Source organism: Vidua macroura, chromosome Z (assembly GCF_024509145.1).
Source record: "Vidua macroura isolate BioBank_ID:100142 chromosome Z, ASM2450914v1, whole genome shotgun sequence".
NCBI lineage: Eukaryota > Metazoa > Chordata > Aves > Passeriformes > Viduidae > Vidua > Vidua macroura.
Window position 1 is genome coordinate 64,574,793 of NC_071611.1, and position 21,331 is coordinate 64,596,123.

Below are 21,331 nucleotides of genomic sequence, written 5' to 3' on the forward strand. Positions count from 1 at the left end.
TTCAGTCAGCAGAAATATTTGAATGCATCAAAAGGTTAGTTTGCATTTGAAGGGCTTAGCCAAAATTCTTTCTTACGGTTGGAATCTTAAGGGGACCAGAAAGCAGTCAGATCTCATGAGCAGTATTTGTGTGGTCACAGGAAGCCCAGAGATGTCCTGGCTGGCTGCTGTGCCATCCTACTCCCTTCAGCCTGAAAGCAGGATGTGTATTTTGGCATTCCATTGTAGCTGTTCTGTGCTTCTCAGAGGTGGCACTGAATCATTCAGGAGGAGGAAATCTCAGATTGCTCTCCTGTACTCTGTGACTTGAAGTGTTAAACACCCAGTGCATGTATAAGGAAAACCTTCAATAGGTGGCAAACAAAACTATTTTCAGTAAGTAAGCACCAGCAATATTTTGTTCTGCGTTGAATAGCAACTTCATTTCAGAAAAGCTCTTTCCCTCTTTTTAGTGCAGTATGAGTGCTCTGCTAATTATCCCATTTCCTTTCCTTTTTTGGTAGATATTGATGAATGCAGCGTCATCCCCGGGATTTGTGAGGGTGGTGTTTGCTCCAATGCTGTGGGGAGTTATTTCTGCATCTGCCCACAGGGTTTTGTCACATCTGTGGATGGATCCTGCACCCCTGGTAGGTGCTCCGGCTATCTGGCACTTCCCCCTGCCCCAGGGCCTCACTCTGTTGTCCAGGCAAACGTAGGAATTGTTAATTTTATTTGTTTCTCGAATCTGCATCTGATGAGCCCAAAAGTTAAGCACACTTTGGTTTTAAAGGAGCAAACATTTATCCCTACTTGGTGCTTCAAATCCCATCTCACACAAGTTAATTTAACTTTTAGTGGTCAACATAAGGCACAAAAATAAACTCAAAATTCCTTAAGTAGCATATGCATGTGCCACTAATTTGTCAGAAACAGATAATGAAGCAAACTAAGTGTTGGATTTCATTAGATTTCACCTTTTACAGGACAGTTTATTTAATAGCTATCCCTACATTATGAAACCCCCTTTTGCTTATTTCCACATGTGTTGATTTCTTATATATAGGTGCATGTGTCAAGTATGTGATTTAAACCATTCTGACCAATTAGCTATAAATACTGCATACCATGTGTATAAAGCCTTAACAATTACTAACCGTAATGTGTTTTCTAGGTTTCATGTGGTCCTTGTTATTTCAGATATATCAAAGCTCTTTGTTCTCCTACTGGGGAAGGGGTAGGAATTCTGAAGGGCTTTCTGACTTGCGGATAAATGATGTAAGCAAGTAGCAGCACAAGACCTACAAGTGATTTAAAATTAGTAATTTTTTAAACAGTGTAGCCACCTTCTGCTATTCAGGTTCATCTGAGGAGTGCCAACTTCAAATACATTGTGGCTAGCCTCAGGAATACTGAAAACCTATGATTTTCAATATGATCAAAATTTCTGTGGATCTTGGCATATTTTACAATTTGATTTTTAAAGTCAGCTCGCAAAACATGAGTGCTGCAGAAAAATCACATGCCCTAATCTGACAATAAAAGATCATCTGCCCTTGAAGGAGAGTAGTTTTCACAGGGCATTGCTAAATATTCTGTTGTACTTTCAGTCAATTGAGCAGAGCAAGCTGAATAGCATTTTTTCAGTTAGATACATCTAAGCTAAGGAAAAAAATCATTAAATGAATTTGTTGGTGTTGCTGTTGCTACATGAAGTATCTCAGGTTTTGCCATAGTAGGGTTTTTATATATATAAATATATATACTTTTTGTTTGTGTTACTTTGTGTTTTTCATATCATCCATATTTCCTTATTGAATTGAGCAGACTTTAGGATTGCATGGTGGATTAATGCAAGGCTAACGCCACTGCACCTGTGTGATCCTACAGTAAATCTGATGTGGAATACATGGGTTAGATAATTATTGGGTGCAGTTTGGATGTTGTGGGGGTTTTTGTTTGGTTGGTTGGTTTTGATTTTTGTTTTTTTTTTTTAATGCAACTTGTAAAGCATTTTTGTCCTTACCACAGATGAACAGGAGAAGGTAGCTTTGAGGGCTCATGCTGATGCTATTTTCTCTGGTCCTAAAAAATATGAATCAGACACAATTAGGGTGATAAAAAGGGCACCTTTATGTGAGGATCCTCAAGTACACAAATTCATCAGGTAGAAAAGGCCAAGATATGCCTGCCATGTAACACATGTACAATTTTTATAGATTCTGCAAATTAGCACATCTGACAAGAGTCCCCCAATCAGGAATCTGCCTGGTGAAGTAATATCCCCCAGTTCTAGCACTTTCTGAATTCTCCCCCTTTAGGATGAGATCTAGGCCCTGTTTACAAAAATCTATCTTGGAAAGTTGTTTTCAGCCTTGGTTTCTAAGGAGAACCAAGACAGCACAGGCATCCTAGAATTTTTTTTGTCTTTCTACTGAGGAAAATGTTGAAACTAAGCTACAATATGAGGCTACAAAGCTACAAGTATGTATGTCAAGGATACAGAGAATATATAAAAGGGGGAAGGGTAAAACCAAAATGGCATCAATGTCACTGTTTTTGGTTTTTGTCTTTAACTTGACTGCCAGATCAGAGAGCAGGCAGCTGCTTCTCCAGATCTGAGAGTGGCCGCTGTGCACAGGAGCTGTCTGGGAGGTTCACCAGAAGGCAGTGCTGCTGTGAGTCTGGCCGCTGCTGGGCCAGTGGCTTTGTCCCAGAGGTGTGTCCTGTCAGAGGATCTGGTGAGTGCCCCATTGGTTTGGCTGGTTTATTTTCTCCTTCTTGCTGTTCATTCTGCTTTGGGTGGAGGTCACTGAGGGGGTTTAAAGTGCTTTAAAATGTAGACTAAACAGAAAAAAAATAAGGTCATGGATTGCATTATTATTAATTTCCGTGTTTTTAATACTGATACTGCCATCTGTTAACCATTTTTCTTTTTGGTCCGTGTTTATTTGGCTCTTGGCTGTTTAATGTCCTTTCGTTGGCTTTAGAAATAGTTTTTAGGAAATGGGGAAGATTTTGTGGTCAGGCTTGAAGAGGAAATGATTCTTAGGGTCCATAGTTAATTTTGATTTAAAGGAACAGCTGCTCTCTTTTTCCATTGCATTTTGGGTTACTTTGAACTAGAATGCACCAGTTTTTAAATTATTCTTTCACTTCTGCTCAGAGAGGAATAGTGCGCATCCTTAATGAAACGATATTTTCTTTATCAACACCTCTGAGAAACCAGTGAGTTACAGTGCTGCTGGCAACACATCAAGAAGACAGTTTTAACAAACAGTTTAACAAATATCCTTAAATTACAGCATTCCGTTTTATTCTTTCCTCAAGCAACACTTACCACAACCAAGGGAGGTTCGGAGTGGCAGGGGGAAGATACGACATCACGGAGAGGAGGAGTTGCTATCCTGGTTTTTGTTGCACACAGGGAGAACTGTGCCTTCCTTTTGAGCTGGCTGTGAGAGGCTGACCTGGTCTGTGCTGCTCTGTCCCCCCTGTCTGACAGATGACCACCGCAGGCTGTGTGTGGACGGTGCCCCTGCCCGAGGCAGCTCCTGGCGTGGCGGAGCAGGAGGGAATGGGTTCCATCCCAGGGGCAATGGAAATGGATTTGGACCAAGAGGAGCTGGGTTCATCCCAGTCCCAGGAAACAACGGATTTTCCCCAGCTGTGGGCGGAGCAGGGGTAGGAGCAGGTGGTCACATCTCCACTGGAAGTGGCCCAGTCATTACGGGGCTTAGTAAGTGCTTGCATTCTGACTTGTTTTGGTCCTTTTTTTTACTCTATTCCTTCTGTTTTTCCTTTATTTTTACTGCTCAGTCTGGATAGGGTGTGGTGTTCTTAACACTTAAAAATGATTTTGCCATTCAAGCACGTTTTAAACACCTCAGCTGATACATCAGGAAGTACAGGAGCCCTTTTTTCAACAAGAGTTCAAAGGTAGAGATTTTTGCATGACTTCAGTTACAGTGTTGTCCCTGTTGAGCTGTCTTTGTCAGCACTAATAAAACTCCAGATTTCTAGGTGTTTTCCAAAAACCACTGGGGTTTAAAGCAAATTGTCTTCTGTATTTTCTCTTCCAACTGTAAAACCTACTTACTGTGCAGAAACACTACCTTGGCTGAAAGCCCAAGCTGAATAATTTTCTGGCAGGAGTCTCATGGATGTAAACATGGCTCATGACATGCGTAAACACATCCCTGGCATCACAACCATAGAGATCATAAAGTGTAAGAAGTATCATTAAGACAGGTACACATAATTGCTTTGAATTTCACACAAAATTGTGATTTATCCATGAGTTCACTGACAGGCTCATCAGGCTATAGCCAGAAATGGTAAATCATGTTTAAGAATGTTTGTCTAATGTGTTTTTTTATTTCCAAGAGCTGTTTATTGTTATTAGTTTACTGTTAGGTCAACAGATAGTGCTTTGAAGAAGGTTTTTTTAATGTGTTTGTGCACCTCACAACATCCTTTCTGAAGCCAAGTATAATATTCATATTTACTTCCATTTGAAGATCTGAATATTTGCCTCTCATTCTGATTTTTTTATATTAGCAATACTCAATCAGACAATAGACAACTGCAAGCACCATCCCAACCTTTGTTTGAATGGACGTTGTATACCAACCCCCTCTAGTTACAGATGTGAATGCAACATGGGATATAAGCAGGATGCAAATGGGGATTGTACTGGTGAGTGCACATTTCAAAATCCATTATTCTAATATTCTTCAGCTTAAAATCTGGGCTTTCTTACAAAAATAAATCATATTAATTTTAATGATTCTAATCTTCAGAGAGTGTGCAAAGGCCATAGTATTAGTTACACAAGAATAATTTCAATTTTCTATGAGAGCTATCTCTTTTCTTACCAAGAAAAAAAAATCTTGAATTGCAAATACTGAGTATTCCTACTCCTGTAGTTAAAGGCTATTGGGCATTTTTGTCACATTCAGTAAAGTAAGTTCTGCTTCATTTTCTCTTTGTTAGGCTGACAGAGCTTCATTTTTGGGATGTAATATTGTTATGATCAAGATGACGAAGAGTAGAAATTGTTTTGCCTCCTCATAAGGATCAATGACAATTTGAAAGATATAAAATACTTTTAAAAATGCGTTAATTAACTTCTGGTTAAATTTGCATTTTGGATGAAAATACAGAATGGTAACTTTATATGACAAGAACTAAATTTGGGATCCTATACTTTTATTCAATTACTGTAGACTTCACTCTTGCAGTGTCCAAAACTCATCAGTTATTTCAGAGAAAATATGCAATTTGGAGGTTCTTGTGGGGTGATTTTATGGAGAGGAACCCCCTATGCAGGATACATTGATTAATGTATAGGATCTTAAATAAAACGTTCTGGTTATATTTTGGATTGAACCTTTTTTTATGAGTCTTTATAAAGAGATTGAGGTCTGTTAATGAAAAATATCACACAAGAGCTTGTTAGCAATAGGTTTGCCTCACAGTAAATGTGGGTGGAGAATAAATTTCTAATGTGTTTGTGGATTGCAGGTCTCCTCTTAGTTCAGCTGTGCTCTTGCATCAGAGGGGTTGGTTGTACCTGCACCGTTTCTGGCCACTGTGCACTCTCATTTTAAGAAAAATCAGTTAACAGGGATTCCACCACTTCCCCAAGCAGTTGCACTGCTCCTGTAGTCAAATATCCAGAAAGTTTTCAAAACATCTAATCTAACTTAAACACTTGCAAAAAGATTCAGCTTTTATTTTTTGTCTTATCTTCACTATACAAGGAAAGCAGTTCAGTACCTTCTTCATTTCACTTTTTTGCACTTGAAGGTTGGTATATTTCTTCTTCCACACTGTCCTTTGTGATGTAGCAAGCCTGAACTTTTCTAGCTTTTTTTATTTGGGTGAGAATTTTCTGTACCTCTGATCTCTGGGAAGTTCAAAGGGCGTAATCTCTTGCTGCATCCTTGGGTCTCAGGAGCCATAATCACTTTGTGAGTGGAGAGTAGAGTTTTGTGATGTTTGTCTTGCATGGCTCTTCTTTATAGAGTATGGAGAACCCTGGCTCATTTGTTACAGCACTAGACTTTGCATCACTGAAATCAACAATATTTTTAACTCTGGTGGACCTTGACACTCAAGGACTATCTGGTGTCTTGGACTACCTGATCTTTTTGAAATCTAGGTTACGTCTTGTGTTAATATTTTTGTTACTCAGGGATCAAGTTGAAAATAACATCTGAAGCACATAGGTTGTAGCAAGTAGAGCTATATGAACTTAAAGTTTTTAGTTTTTCAGGTTTCATTGGAGTATGGCAATCCATGCTTTGAAAGGCCCATCAGCTTTACATATCTGGGTGCTAGGACAGAAAAATACAATGTATTCTTGATAATGTGGCTGTCTTTCTGTCCCTGTCTCTTCTGTGAGGTCACCCTGCAGGACACTTGCTTGGCAGTTCCCCTTCTACTCCTGGCTTGTGGTAACTAGTGAAGTTGTATCTAATTTTCAGTTTGGGGTCCACATGCCTGAAAACTGTGAGGTTAGGTTGATAGGTGCATTGGGGCGGGGGGAAGTTGACCTGGTTAATTCTCAAGCATACAGGTACGTACCCAGTAAAAATATATCTTCTCTTGAGGAATGTAATCTTGACTTTGCAATGCTTACCTCAGCATGAAAGAGTAGACTGAAAGCAGAGACAATTTTGGATGCACTGGGATGAAAATAAAAATTGGTTTAACAAAAGCTGAAGGTGCAGTGCCAGCTACAGCGCTGCCCCACATTGAAAGCATGGAAAAAGACCCCCAAAATGGCTTCAAAAAAGTTTGTGTCATTTTACCCAATTTTTTCTTGTACGAAATAAATCAATCATTACTAATTCCAGCTCTGCAGTGGTTTGTCTTTTCAGTAGGTGCTTGAATTCAGATGTTTTATAAGAGAGTGAGCTCTGTGAGTTATAAATAACTCTGTGAACTCTATAAACAACACAGCATTGTTTCACTGTTATTTTCTAATTGTATTTTAAAGAAGTAGCCAAAGTATCTTAAGTTCCCCCCTGAATCTGAGATTTGTGAACAGTAGTTGCTGCAAATTACACAGAAAGTTTCTTGGAAATGTAGGCAGGATATATATTATAATTTTATATATATATGTGTGTGTGTGTGTGTGTGTGTGTGTGTGTGTGAACTATGGTAGATTTATATATTATAATTTGAATATTTATCTTATTACTGACAGAACAGTCTTGGGGTATTGGTTATAGGGTTAATGGCACACATATCAATACTATTTCTGTGCTTCTCTGTCTGCCTGCACCCAAAGTAATAAATTTAGGATTCTGAAATGGTTACATATTTTTCTATAGAGTTAAAGGAAAGTCCTGTTTCAAGATTAATCCTGCCAAAAACAAAACAAAACAAAACAAAAAAAAACAACAAAACAAAACAAAAAAAAAAAAAAAAACCAAAAAACAAACCACAAAAAAACTATGGCGTTACTTATTGTTCTCTGACCTAAACTTGCATTATGCTGTTCTCACAACAAAACATACATGATAGACCAAGGACCATGAGTGTCCTAAGTGGTTTGACTCCAACTAGTCTGTCCTTTTCTCCAAAATAGCTTTAATTTTATTACCTTTCCTTATTCATTTCTGTTTAGAAAAACTCTGGATAAAACTGTAGGGACTTTAAAAAACATGGGAGCAAACCTGCAGGTGTGCTGTGTTGAATTTTAGTTGTCTTGTCAATACAAATAAACCTATTTAAAATCTTGTAATTTGTCTCCAGACTCATTGCAGTAAGTCTTTTAAGGGGGCTTTTGGAAATTTCCTGCTGTGCCTGAGAGAATACTGAGAATTGTTAGAAATGAAAAACTGAAAAGTGGAGATGTGTGTGAGGCAAGTGCTGAAATAGAAGTATTTGACATTGAAGGGGGTATACTGGGAGACAGAATAAATGGGTTGAATATCTCTGTCTTAAATGTTTCCTGTTTATACTGCTGGAATATACATGCTTTCAATGCAAACTCAAAGCCAAAAACTACTTTATATTAGCATACATTTGCCATTTCCCTCAGTTATCAAGAGCTTATAAAAATAAGATGCATATTAAGATGCATATTTTATGTGGAATTCATGTACATGAAGGATGCACATGGCTTTGGAAGGATTTTTGAAGCTTAAGTCAGATTTTTCTTAGAGAGCTTCTGCATTCCTGCTGTAGAGTTTATAAACTTACAGACAGATCCTTTCTAGCATGAACATGGGCTTTTTTTTTGAAGCAAGTTGAAGCCTGTAATAGAGAAGGTCCTAAATGTCATTCTCTGCAGGAAAACTAAACAAAACATATGAGTGCTGTATCAAGTATTTATAAATTCCCTTTGTGCTCCCTTATAATAAGGCAAGATATAAATACAGTAAATTCACTTGAATTAGGGCACTTGACAAAAAATTATTGTGAAGATGTGATCCTGAGTTTGATGTGCTGTTTGTAGCTGAGGATTTGTTCTGAAGGGGTAATGTTCAATCCTCCTGGACCCCTTCCCATATCAGTTGGGCACTGAGGAAAAATCACCTCTCTTGAAAAATCAGCCCACTCGTGACAAAGAGCATCCCAACACCCAGGCATGGCAGAGACTGGCATGTAAAAATCCAGTTAGCTCTGTATTTAACACCCTGAATTCCTCTTTTCTTTATCTTGTCTCAATTCTTGTGGTTTTACTGCAGTGGTGGTGGGATCAGCAGGTATGCAAATATGAATGAGCTAATTACTTGTGAGGGGAGGTATTTGATTCTTCCATTTGCTTTTCCTTTATTCATTTAACCGTTTATACAGTTTGTATTTGGGCACAAAGAGTGCTGTAAACCAGGCAATTATATCAGTGACTTGTGTAAACACAGATCTCTTTTTGTACAGTGATGCTCTTGGTTTAAACTTTGTGTTCATTAACATAGTAACTCCTATTAAATATGGGGCCTCATTTATAATTAAATTAGAACTATTAGAACTGTTTACGATTAAATTAGAAGCTAACCTTTTGCCATCTTTTATAGTGATTTTAGAAGTTATTTGTGGAACAGCACTTCCTAGAAAGTACACATAAATATTCTTATGATTTCAATTTCTTGTTGCATCCCAGTATTCTCAAGATGTAATGAGCTAAGATCTAGAACCAGATTTAATAAGGAGTGAGTGGAAATGATCACGAAAATTGCCCTGGGGTTTTCCTGGTATTTCTGGAAGAACACACTGCAAAATGAATAGGAAAATCATCATTGTTAGGAACTGATGAGCAGTGGCTTCACAGTTTCTTAGGCAGCTGTTAGCCAGATGCTAGAAACTTCTGCAAATCACCACTGGCTTTGTGGTGTTCAAAGCCTGCCTAAATGAAGAGATGAGTAATTACAAGTACATTGTAAATAAAATGAAGGGCCTAGGTGGAAGAAAAAGTTAAATTAGCAAAAGTTGCTGATAAATAAATGGGCGATTTCATCAAGTGATTCATTTGTCACCTGTAAATTGAGCTCTAACAGAGAGTAGCTGCTTAGGTCATCCTTTAGGATCTGCAGTGGGGACTGATCCACCTGTCCTGCCCTGCCAGACTAGTGAAATACACCCACTCAGCTCCCTGGATTACAGTGGGCAAGGGTTCTGGAGGGTTTACAGAAATGTAATCGAGAGAACAATTGTTGTTATTTTAGATCTGGGAATAGCTGTTGTGACCGAAGTCACATCTGATTCACTTGTAACTACTGGACATCAAATTTGGGAAAGGGTTCTTGAAAAGAACTGTTGAAGTTTTCAGGGCCCCATGTCAAATAAGGGTTATTTCTGAGCAGTTAGCTGACATTTCAATTGGTTAAAATGTGTTTGGTTGCACCCAAATACCCAAAACTTTTGGAAAGGAGAGTAAGGTACGCTATAGAAAAGGGTTAGGTTAAATCTGACATTACTCAGTGCAAAGACTGGGGTTGAGGGTACAGTGGGGGATAAGTAATTGAGATGTTGTGCACAGACTGTGGTCCCATTAGGAATCCCTCCTGCTGGTGTGCAGCCCCTCCTCACTTTTTTACAAAGCAATCCTCTAATATAATAGGGGTAGTTTTTGGATGCCATGGTTTGCTCTCATTTTAAAGTGACTGTTTTGATTAGCGCTGGTTTTATTGTGAAGGGACATAAATGGCCATTGAGTTAAATGAAACTGGGTTGTATTAAGTCAACCATTAAGGCAACCATCGGTTCTCAAAATCCTCAAGAAGATTGTTTTTCTGTTGCCTCTCAAGGTGCTTACACATGATGCAGTGCCGCTTCACTTCTTACAAATGCCTGCCTAGCTGAACCAAGAACAGCCCCGTGTTCCTGGCAAAGCAGTGATTTTGCACCAAGAACAGGCTTTAGTATTTAACATTTGGCTGCTAGTTACCATCTTTTTCACTCAGAAGCTTCCAGACTTCGGAAAAAAAAAAGACCAGTTGCAGACTTTGTGAAGTCACTAATGCTTCTCTGTGCTGCCAGCAGATGTTGATGAGTGCACATCAAACCCCTGCTCCAATGGGGACTGTATCAACACACCTGGTTCCTATTACTGCAAGTGCCACACAGGTTTCCAGAGAACTCCTACCAAGCAAGCCTGCATTGGTAAGAAAACTGCTCCATTTCTGCTGGCATTGCAGGTGTTCTCACCCCTTGCATCAGACTCCATTTGAATTTGACAGATAGGAGTGCAATTTCAGTAAATCCCAATGTTAAATCAATTGGCATTCTAGATCTGAGCTGCCGCCTCATTTGTTTTGTTGTCTTTTAGTATTTATCCATTATTCTGGAATATCGATCTGGAGAATTTCCCAGACAGGAGTTCTAAAAAAAAAAAAATATTGAATGACAGGTGCATTTTTGTGTATGCATACAGATGAAAGTGTGAGTAGGTTTTAAAAAGTATTCATGAAGAAATTGCAAAGCATCACAAAATGTAGCATTTGCTGTACATGTCTGTAAAAAATAATATTTTTCCCTGTTGCAAGGAGACTAAATTCTTAACTTACTTTTGAACTTTTTTCTAAGTAATGTTTGTGTGACATGCCAGTATTTTTCAAAGCAATAATTGTCTCTAAATGTATTTTTATCTTAACTGCAGTTCTCCATTTGTGTAGGATTCAGTTTACTTGGCTTGGTTTGTTTTTTTCTTGGTTTGGTTTGTTTTTTCTTCTCCTTAGATATCGATGAGTGTGTTCAGAATGGTGTTCTTTGTAAAAATGGGCGGTGTGTGAACACTGAGGGAAGCTTCCAGTGCATTTGCAATGCTGGGTTTGAACTGACTACAAATGGAAAAAACTGTGTGGGTAAGGACCCTTCTAAAGAATGGGGCAGGCATTAGTTTGGTAGTTCTAGAAATTGTACTTCATGCTACTGGTAAGGTACGGCGTTCTGTTGTTTTCCCCCGGCCCCGGGCAGCTCCGGCACCTGGAGCGGCACCGCTTCTCTCCAGAGACGGGGTTTGCCTCTTGTTCCTGGGCATGGCTCCGTTTGTCCGCACTCCGGGTGGGGCTGGCCACTGTTTCTACCGCCGTGCACGAGGGATGAAGGCAAAGAGGGAAGGAATTGTCCAAATTCGTCCGCATGGCGGCTGGTAGGCTTTAATGACGTGGCGGAGAAGCTGCAGACCGCTCCCAACTCCGCGTGGGTGAAAATGGCTCCGAGATCTGGGAGGCGCGGGGTTTTATCGGGGGCGGGGCGAGCAGAGCAGAAGCCCTCCCCCCAGTGGGGACAGGCACCGTGGCAATGACATGGGCCACTGCGACCAACGGGAATGCGACAGGGGCGGACCCCGGGCTCCGGGGCGAACGGGGTTGCGGGATCGGGGCGACAGACAGGGAACCCTCCGGAGGGGATGGGGAGTGGTTACAGGAGTGACGGGGGTAAGCTCCAATGGCATGCAGCCTGGAGCGAACCACCGTGGGGAGGGGAAACACGGGGGGTGCACGGGGGTACACAGAACTCGGCTGGCTAACATAGATCAGAACCCCTAATCTGAACCCAAACCCGGGATGCAACAGTAAGGATCATTGAAGGTTACTTTTTTGAAATACTGTGAACTTAGAGGCCCTCCATTCAAATAATTATTGTACAGAATCATATGATCTCAAAGAAAATTTGAGGTAAGTTTTGTTTTTGAAGCTGGACCTCTCCTCAAGAGTCCTAAGAATAATGTTTTTCCATAAAACTTCACAGCAAATGATCCATAAGTCAGTATTGCTGAAGAAAATACATGTTTTTAATTTTGACTGCACGGTGTCAAGAAAAAACTTTGCTACATAAACAACAAGTTTTATTCTCCCAGGCAATGGAAGCTTTTTATCCTCTTATGTATGAAAGAAAGACACACCCCGTTCTTTCATACACAGCCTGCTGAAATATGCAAAGCAACTAATCACATAATGAAAAAAAAAAATTGCTGCTTTTTCTGTGGAGTGAAAACTCTTAAGATACTTTATCAGAGTTATCATTAGAAACTAATGTTCAAGTGAAGAAATATGCCACACCAGTCCTGACTGATTATTTTCACTGTGCTGTCTTCTGCAGGGTGAGAAACTAAAAGCAGTTTTCTTTGCAATGTTTTGTAGACCATGATGAGTGTGCCATGATAAACATGTGCTTGAATGGGATGTGCATAAATGAGGATGGGAGCTTTAAATGCATCTGTAAACCAGGATTTGTCCTGGCTCCAGGTGGACATTTCTGTACTGGTATGTGAAATTTGAGGGGGGTATTGATTGAAAATGGCTTTTCCTGTCTGTTCATCCCTGCAAGAATGGCAGCCTGGTCACGTGGATTGATTCAATGCCATATAACAGCTTCCTACTCACTACAGTAGATTTCTTTAGCTGCCTGGAAACAGATCCTTAATTTACTGAAAGAAGTATTTAATAGTGTTAGGAAAGCCACACTGATCAATAAACTATCTTCTGAAAAATCTTGGAGCATTGTAAATGCATCAAAATATTCAGGCCCTTTGTGAAATGGTAAAGTGAGCAGCAGTATGGTAAATTTAAGAGGTTTGAAAGATTTTACATTGATGAGCCCCACCCCCCACACACATTTTCCACATGATTATTCTGATAATTCAGAGTGCATAGCACTTGAGTAATTTTATGGGTCACACAGCATTATAAACTTTTTAAAGTGCAATCACTAAAAACTTCTATTAAACATTTTAAGAATGATTAGCTGATTTCACTTCAGTTTCAGCAAATTGAAGATACCTGTTGCTGCCCATAGAGGTAGTTTTGAGCTTAAGCTACTTCCAGTAAATAATCTAAATTTTTAGTCTACTCATTGGAAGTTAAACCATTTCTACTGGTTGTGCTTTTCTTAATAACATGCAGTTGTGCTTAGAAATTGATGACAACTTAAAAGTTCTTTGAAATTAAAATTAACCATCATAAGGATATTTTGTGTCTAGTGCTCTTTAGCCATACTTTAATGCAAAATTAAAGTATCATGGGATGGGCAAAAGGGAAAATTTATTGTTGATTTTGCTTGATGTGGACTATGAAGTGCCTCTAATCCTACAGTTCTTCTGCATGTTTTGGGGATTTTTTGTTTCTTTGTTTGTGCAGCTGAAATTTTGATTATTCCAAGACTAAATTTTTACTAGAAATAAAACAAAGATATTGTTATCTGCTATCATAAAGTAAATGGATAATGTTGTGAAACTATTAGCTGTAATCTTGCTTAAAACCAGATTGATTGCTGAAGTGTCTTGCCTCCTCTTAGATATTGATGAATGCCAGACATCAGGAATTTGCATGAATGGTCATTGCATAAATACTGAAGGCTCATTTAGGTGTGATTGTCCACCTGGCTTGGTTGTTGGAGTTGATGGTCGTGTGTGTGTAGGTAAGTCAGATTTATTATTTTTTCTTCATAGAAAAACAAGTGTGATTATTAGGTTCATTAATTATCAACTGCATCAAATTATTTCCTTCTGAATAATGTTGACATCTTGTTTGTGGCAATCCCATAATCCTCTTGTTAAAAGACAAGAAACTTAATTTCCTCTGTGGAACTGGAGAGGCAGTACCTCTTGTTTACCTGTTACTCATATAAAAGTAAGCTTAAAATGCCTACTCTTCTTGGCATCTGCATTTGATTTTGAGACATACCCTTTTGAGTCTGATGAAAAATAATGTAATCAGCCTCTTAGCCTCTCAAATGTACTGGTTGGAATTTAAGAGATTCTTCACTAAGGTCTGCTAGGAGCTCTAGCGTATCTTCAGGGAGGTCTTGGGACAAAAAATGAATAATTTTCAAGCTGATGAATTAAAAGAAGTGTGGAGGCCAAGAGGTATTCAATCTCTTGTTCTCTGCTGATTGCTGATGAGGAGGGAGGAGAGGAATAAATATTTGACAGGGATTTCTGAGAGTTTCTGTGTGTACTTTGCAAAGTTTCTTAATTTAATGCACAGGAGATACCGTCTTTTCCCTGTGTGTATCAGAACATCAATTCTATATCCCTGAAATTTCTCCTTCCCCACCTTCTGCATGTGTCTGTTATCTGGCATGTTAGTGACCAGAGACTCTACAAGAATCATATTTATTAATCAGTAATTAATCATTAATTATTGTTCTTGCTGATTGGACTCATGGATGTTGTATCTGCCTTTGTCTTATGAGCATATTTCCAGATAATTGAAAAACAGACAGCATCACAATGGAGTGATGAACTTGGAGCTCACTTCAAATAACATTTCAGATGGTGCTGAAGTTCAAAATTCTTTAAAACAAAATCTAGGACAAGTGTTTCTACCAAGAGCCAGCACAAGCTATCCCTTTCTGTTACCACTTCAGCTTTAAAAATGCATGATAAAAACTGAGACTGGCTTAAAAACATAGGCTCAAAAAAAGCTAAAACACATTCTCAGTCTCTCAGTTGGAACCCAAATTTTGTTGTTTTAAATAGATTAAATATTCTAGTAATCAAAATTGTACTAAAGATTGAACCAACAAAGGCAAGCTGTGTTCCCTCTTGTGTGGTAGCCAAGTTGTTTTCTTCTGGTTTATTAAAAGTTTGGAGAAAAGCAGTGAGAAGTTAAACAATGAGAAAAGACCTGGTGTACTGTTTTAAATATTGGAATTTCACTTCTCAGTGGCACACCAACAAAACCAGATTTGAGTACAGGCTGTTCAGTACCTTTTTTTGTGTTCCAAGTTGGCCTCATCTTTACCCCGTCAGTGATACAGCTGCAAAGAATCAATACAGTACTCAATTTTCTGTGCTTTCATTCACCTAATGTTGCCACATTACTAGCAGCACTAGCAGTACTGTACTAGCAGCAAAAGGCTTGACAGGTTGGCCATCATCTGTGAACACCATTTATTTAGAAGTTATGTGTTACACAGCTTTAAGGTTTACCATAAAAGCTTGCATTTTCAACAGGAACTCCATTCATAGGACAAAAAGTCTTAAAGCAGAATCATGATCTAGTTGGAAAATTCAATTAAAAAAGATGATGTAATTATTCCAGCCATAAAGTAACATAGCAAATTTATGTATAGGAGATATATACTGTATAGCAAAATATCCTCACACATTACTTGAGAATAGAATTTCCAAACCAGTCCACTGTTCAGAATTTTGTATGTGTGTTTATATGTAATCCACATGCTGTATTAACTACAAGAATTCTGTGTCTGGCTATGCTATTCATGCTATATTGCATCACCTAAATAATACTTTTCAGACATCCTGGCTGCTAGAAGATCATTGGTAGTTTGAAAATTAATAACTTAAATTGGACATCTTGTAAGAGCATTCCCACAAGACTGCTAGGTAACCAGCAAGGAATATAAAATCTAAGAGCCCACAGTTCAGTTGTCCCCTCTTTCTCTGAGCTCTATTTTACTTCTGAATAATGACCTTGATCCTGGTGGGAGTACACATAGAAAGAAAATGCTGTTTTACTTAGTATTTATGTGTATGGCTGAGTCAATCATGAAGTGTTACACAAGCTTGAAAAAGGTACAGCAAAGGGGAACAAATGCTTGAAAAAGGAACAGTTACAGAGTCATGGAACAGCTAGATAAATACTTCGAGCAAAACTTCCAATATTTGAATATTTGCAGGCTTTTTAGGTTTGGCTGTACTTCCAGCTGCAGCTCCATGCTTGGACACCTCAGCTGGCTCTGTGTGTGAGCGTGTATCACCTCAGAACTTATGCTGAACTGTGGCTCCAGCTTCACACAATGTTGTTTGTTCTCTGATGAGACACTTCTAATTACCTCTGCCCAGAGCCAGAGTCATCCAGGACAGAGTAACTAAGCTTTATTTTACCCTGGTAATTTTGTAGAGCCAAATGGGTAAGTGTTTGTCGTAAGCCTGATTTGTCCTTCTAAGGCTCCTGGATGGGTGCAATGACTTTCCCCGAGTGTGGGTCAAGCACTGGTCCACCTGATATTGACCACAAATGTGGTGATGACCATTTTTGTAGGTATTGAAGAGCTACAGTGCCAAAATTAAGAGTGTAGAAGTGCCATGTCTTGAGACAGAGTGGAGTCCCATAAACAGGTAAACAGCAGCAGCAATGGTAATCTCTGATCCAGGGCAAAAAATAAATTCTTGGTGCTCTGAAATGAGTAACCAATGGCTAATCAAACTAAAGATGGGGAGCAGCACAGGTTCATCAGTAAGTGCAGACTCAGAACTGTTGTGGAATAGAGAGCCTGAGCTTTGTGAGGTGCCTGCAGCAATTGAATCATCCACTAAGAAGTGCCTGTCCTTCTCAGTCTTGCTCGTAGCACAGCCCAACGGGGACATTCTCCCTGTCACACAATTGCTGTTTTGTTCATGGGAGAGCCACCTTGGTGCTTCATCCTTCACGGGCTTAGTGAATCTCTGACTGTGTAGATCAGACTGTTTTCATGTAACTATGCATGAGATTGTCTCCAAGTTCTCTGTGTCACTTCTCTAAAAGTACTGATATATGCTGAAGCACTTGTTTTCTTGTGCAGAGCAGTTGCTCAATACATCTATAACTTCCTTCAGCTACTTCCCACACTCCACATCTTTGAAGACCTTCCTCCAGAGTATTTCTTTCACACTTTCCAGTCTTCTGTCCCTCTTCATTTTCCCTTGGTGCCATTTCCTTCCCTTGATTTGATTTCTCCATTCCCTCACAGACGCATTACTAGGGGTAAGCCTCCCCTTCTGTGACAGGGCAGTGATTGAAGTCCCTTTGTTCATAGTAGAACTTATCAGGGTGGCAACTGGACTTGTCTGAGTTGGAGGGAAAGGATGTGATGCCACTAATTATTTAGCGAAGTAAATTAACAGACACTTCTTGTGTGAAAGTCCTTGACTGTTTTCAAGCATCATAATCTTTTCCTGATGTCAACTGCAAGCAAGTTGTACTGGCTTCACCTAGATTCTTGGCAAGGAAAGAACTCTAAAATCTAGGACGTGTAGCTGTGCTGCAGAACTATCTGTTCCATGGGATACCAAAAGCAAGAAGAAACATTTATTTGCAGGCAGTATTGTTATACAGGAGCCAGCTTACAACGCTCAAAGGGCCAACAGAACACATAAGGAATTGCCAGTTCTTATTTGAGTTGGCCCTGGATATTCAACATTCACTGTAAAACTTCTCATGCAACTTTTCTTTGTTGTTTTGGGGTCATACTTCAAGCAAGGAGCTGTCTGGATTCCTTCAAACCCTTTTCAGTTTCTGAGTCCACTCAGGCTCATGTCCAGGCCACAGTGCATGGTGGTTTTTACTCGGGGACTGACAAGGAGCATAAATTAAAGCTGTGTTTTGTTCTGGCCCATAAAGATACCTGAACAAAAGAGTATTTCTGCAGCTCCTACAGTGTCTGTAGAATTTTAGGACTCAAAATAAAGGCTATTTATCTGTATCCTGCAGTTCTCAGCTACAAATTATTAGAAGGACTGTTCAATCACATGCTTGTTCAAAGATCTCTAATATTATACTGTAAGCAAAGATGGGAAAAAACATTGAAGCTCAGAAAGACCAAAATCAGAAAAGTACAACAAAACCCCAAAGAAATGCATAAAAAGCAGTCTCAGAGACATTCTCATAGTTCTTGGATAAGCATAGGAGGTGATTATTCCTGTAAAGTTAGGTATGGAGTGTGTGTCTTGGAAGATGCTTTTTCCTGTATCTCTCTGGTCAAGGCTCTCAAATTGATTTACGTGATTATATCAGTTTCAAGATCGGCAGCGACTACATGGTGAGTCTTACAGGTGTATGTTTGGCCTGTATAATTTTTCTGCTGTCTTTTTTTTTTGGCATGATTTTTGGGGTTGAAGAATTTTCAGGTGTTCTGTATTTTGTTTGTGTGATAAGTGGTGGTTTATCCAGGCCACCATTTCCAGGCCTCTCCCCAAGGATGGCACTTTAACTTCCAGAGTGTGTTTTTAATTACAACCCCCCTGAAGTTTCTCATAGTCTGGGCAGTATCACTGCTTTCCTCACTGCCTAGCTGTGTGTAAAATTTGCTAGATTGCTCTTCCCAGCTAGATTTTGAGGCCTCTTTGGTGTGCTAAACCAGCACTGGTGCCTGTTTACATATAAACCAATTAAGATGGTCATGTCACATAAAAGATGGTCTGAACAATCTGCTAAAATTGCACTTCTGTTCATGATTTTGTAAATACAGCTGGAGACCATGCTCCTCCTTTCAGAAGCAGGTATTCTCCCATATAATACCAGCCCTAGGCTGCTGGTGAGTTATCCTACCTGAGGAACCATTTTGGACGTCAGAGATGCCTGTGGTACTTCCCAAAAGGGGAAGAATCAGCCACCACATGCTGATCCAGGCTGGTCTGTGTTTCTTACTGGAATATTTATTGATGGATTTATAGAGCTGCTTCAGGGTGCGGGTCACCTTTGCTGGGTCCTTTGGAATGCCTTCAAATTTAGTCACAAAATCCTGCTTTAGGTGGTTTGAAAGTGCTCTGGAGAAAGCCCCAGGAGGTAACCAGACTGAGAATTGGCCTTGGTGTCATCAAGATTATTAAGGCAGTGCAGATGTAGGCAGTGTGACCTTTTTGTTGGCCAAAAATAAGTGCTTTTAGCTTTTGGGATAATATGCATGCATTCCACTCTCTCTCTAAGGAAATAATTACTTTTTCCCTTGTCCTTTTCCTTTAGATACTCACATGCGTAGCACGTGCTACGGAGCCATCAGGAAAGGGCTGTGTGTCCATCCCTTCCCTGGTGCTGTGACAAAGTCTGAGTGCTGCTGTGCCAACCCTGACTATGGCTTTGGAGAGCCATGCCATCCCTGCCCTGCTAAAAACTCAGGTAATGTTTTTCTGTTTCTTTGAGTGGCACAGTGAACATACAGACTTTAAACAAAACTCTTGTTGAGATCACATTGTTGATTTATTTCATGCCCTAAAAAAAGTGAACAGGGTGAATTTGGGTTCCTGAATTTAGTGTTTGCTATAAGCAATAATTCTTGCAAGGGAATAAGCAGAATTCTCCACTGAATCTGTAAATTTCCTGGTCCAGTCAATCCAGTTTAAAAGAGCTGGATTATTTCTAGAAATCTGTATTTCATTTCATAAAAGTCAATTCTCTAAGTAAACCTGAGAATTGTTTTAAGAAAAAATCTCTTGACTACAGAGCTGAGGTGATGCATCTAGGACACAATTTCCATCTAGTATTGTTTTCTGAAGCAGCAGAAAACTATTTAGAAAAAAAAACAAGTAAAACTGACAGTGTAATTGAAAGGAATAACTTGAGAGGACAATTTTGTCAAGACTGTAAAGAAATCACCTCAGTTTTTAACTCTGGTCATCTAATTTTGCTTTTATATATATATATATATATATATATATATATGAAAGTTCAGGATGGAGTGCTACCTTACAGATTTAACTAAATTATCTATATAAGTTTATTTCATGTGAACATTGGCATTTTGTTAGTTACACTGTAGAAAAATTACATTGGAAAAAAAATCATGTGGGTTTAGTTTAGAATGAAAGAAGGTGAAATACTGGAAATAACATTTTCTTTTCCCCAACATCTCCACCTCAACTGAGCAGCTGAGTTCCATGGCCTGTGTAGCAGTGGAATAGGTATTACTGTTGATGGAAGAGGTATGTTGCATATTTTTTTAATATATATTGTTGTTCTTGTTTAGGGCAAATTTTGGGAGGAAATTTCAGAAGTGTTTTTTTCTAGAAGGCAAATTTAAGTGGCCCCTCCCTCAAGCAGTTCAGGAGGTAAATTTCTTTCAGGAAAAGTGACAAAAATTGTTTATTTAACAACATTTTGTTGTTAACATTGAAATGTTGTTACATTGAAATTTTAACAACCAATTAACAATTTAACAATTTAACAATTCAGCATCATAAAGTTACCCCAGGACAATGATTCAAAGTTTAAAAAAAAAACTCAGATTTTTTATTTTTCAATAACTAGAGTGAAGTTTTAAACTTCAAGATTAATATGTTAATTTTAATATTTTAGTTCTCAGACTACAATATTTCAATGTTGTCTAGAAAAAAGGCTGGAATTAATTCTCTAGAACAGTGAATTTTGTTTGACCTTCTCAAGAAAAAAAAGTAATCAGTTTCAGAGTTCTGACCTATGATTTTTTTTTTGAGATTAGAGATTTTTTCAGATTAGATATAAAACAGTTTTCTCTCATTTGACAGGAGTCACTTGCATTTGCAGTTGATTTTCAGTCAGCTGGGATAGTAATAGAGCAGTTTTTCACTGCAGATCCAGTGTTGACTCATGGATCATTTCCATGGACAGATTGTATCTCTGTAGAGTTAAAAATTGGAAGGGACCTTAACTGAAAAAACTATATCCTTATGAAAAAAAGTCCTGAAAGTGACCACTTGCATTTATTATTGGGAACTCTAAAGTTCCAGATCCTTTTCCTAGTACCACAGAGACGGGGATTTTAAAAAATAATGGCTGAGCCAGGTCTGAAGCAGGAGCAAAACATGCTGAGCTGCCAGATAAGTAAAACGGTTTGAAGATGAAATAGGAGAATATAGGAACATAATATTTCTGCTAGGTATTTGTCTGATGTGTTAATTATCCTTGTCAGCATTAAAGCTCATATTCTATGCAGCAGGAACAGAATAAGAGCACCAATCATTACATTTAGTAATAACCTAAATAACTTCTAAAAATAGCACTTAAATAAAAGAAATTCTGTTTTTGTTCAGTACTGTAAGTATCTGCATATTTTTTTTTCATTGCTTAACATGTTGTAATCTTGTATGAGTAAGTTGAAATCCATGGAATTTATGAATTCACTCTGTTTATTTTTCAGTGAATTATACAAGGTTCAGTGAAGAATCTCTAAATCTCAGAGAAATTATGTCAGCATT

The 21,331-nt window shown here is 38.7% G+C and overlaps 1 protein-coding gene across 2 annotated transcripts in view; it reads left to right on the forward strand.

Annotated features, from left to right (window-relative positions):
* The window catches only part of FBN2 (fibrillin 2), a 116,254-nt gene that overhangs the window by 30,541 nt on the left and 64,382 nt on the right, over nt 1-21,331 (forward strand). The window contains exons 8-17 of one of the 2 annotated variants that reach the window (XM_054002935.1): nt 504-641; nt 2,568-2,720; nt 3,485-3,718; nt 4,540-4,677; nt 10,477-10,596; nt 11,172-11,297; nt 12,579-12,701; nt 13,732-13,854; nt 19,125-19,277; nt 20,027-20,080. In XM_054002935.1, coding sequence (XP_053858910.1) covers nt 504-641; nt 2,568-2,720; nt 3,485-3,718; nt 4,540-4,677; nt 10,477-10,596; nt 11,172-11,297; nt 12,579-12,701; nt 13,732-13,854; nt 19,125-19,277; nt 20,027-20,080 — 1,362 coding nt within the window. The remainder of the gene's footprint in view (nt 1-503; nt 642-2,567; nt 2,721-3,484; nt 3,719-4,539; nt 4,678-10,476; nt 10,597-11,171; nt 11,298-12,578; nt 12,702-13,731; nt 13,855-19,124; nt 19,278-20,026; nt 20,081-21,331) is intronic. The other variant, XM_054002934.1, reaches the window with a different exon arrangement.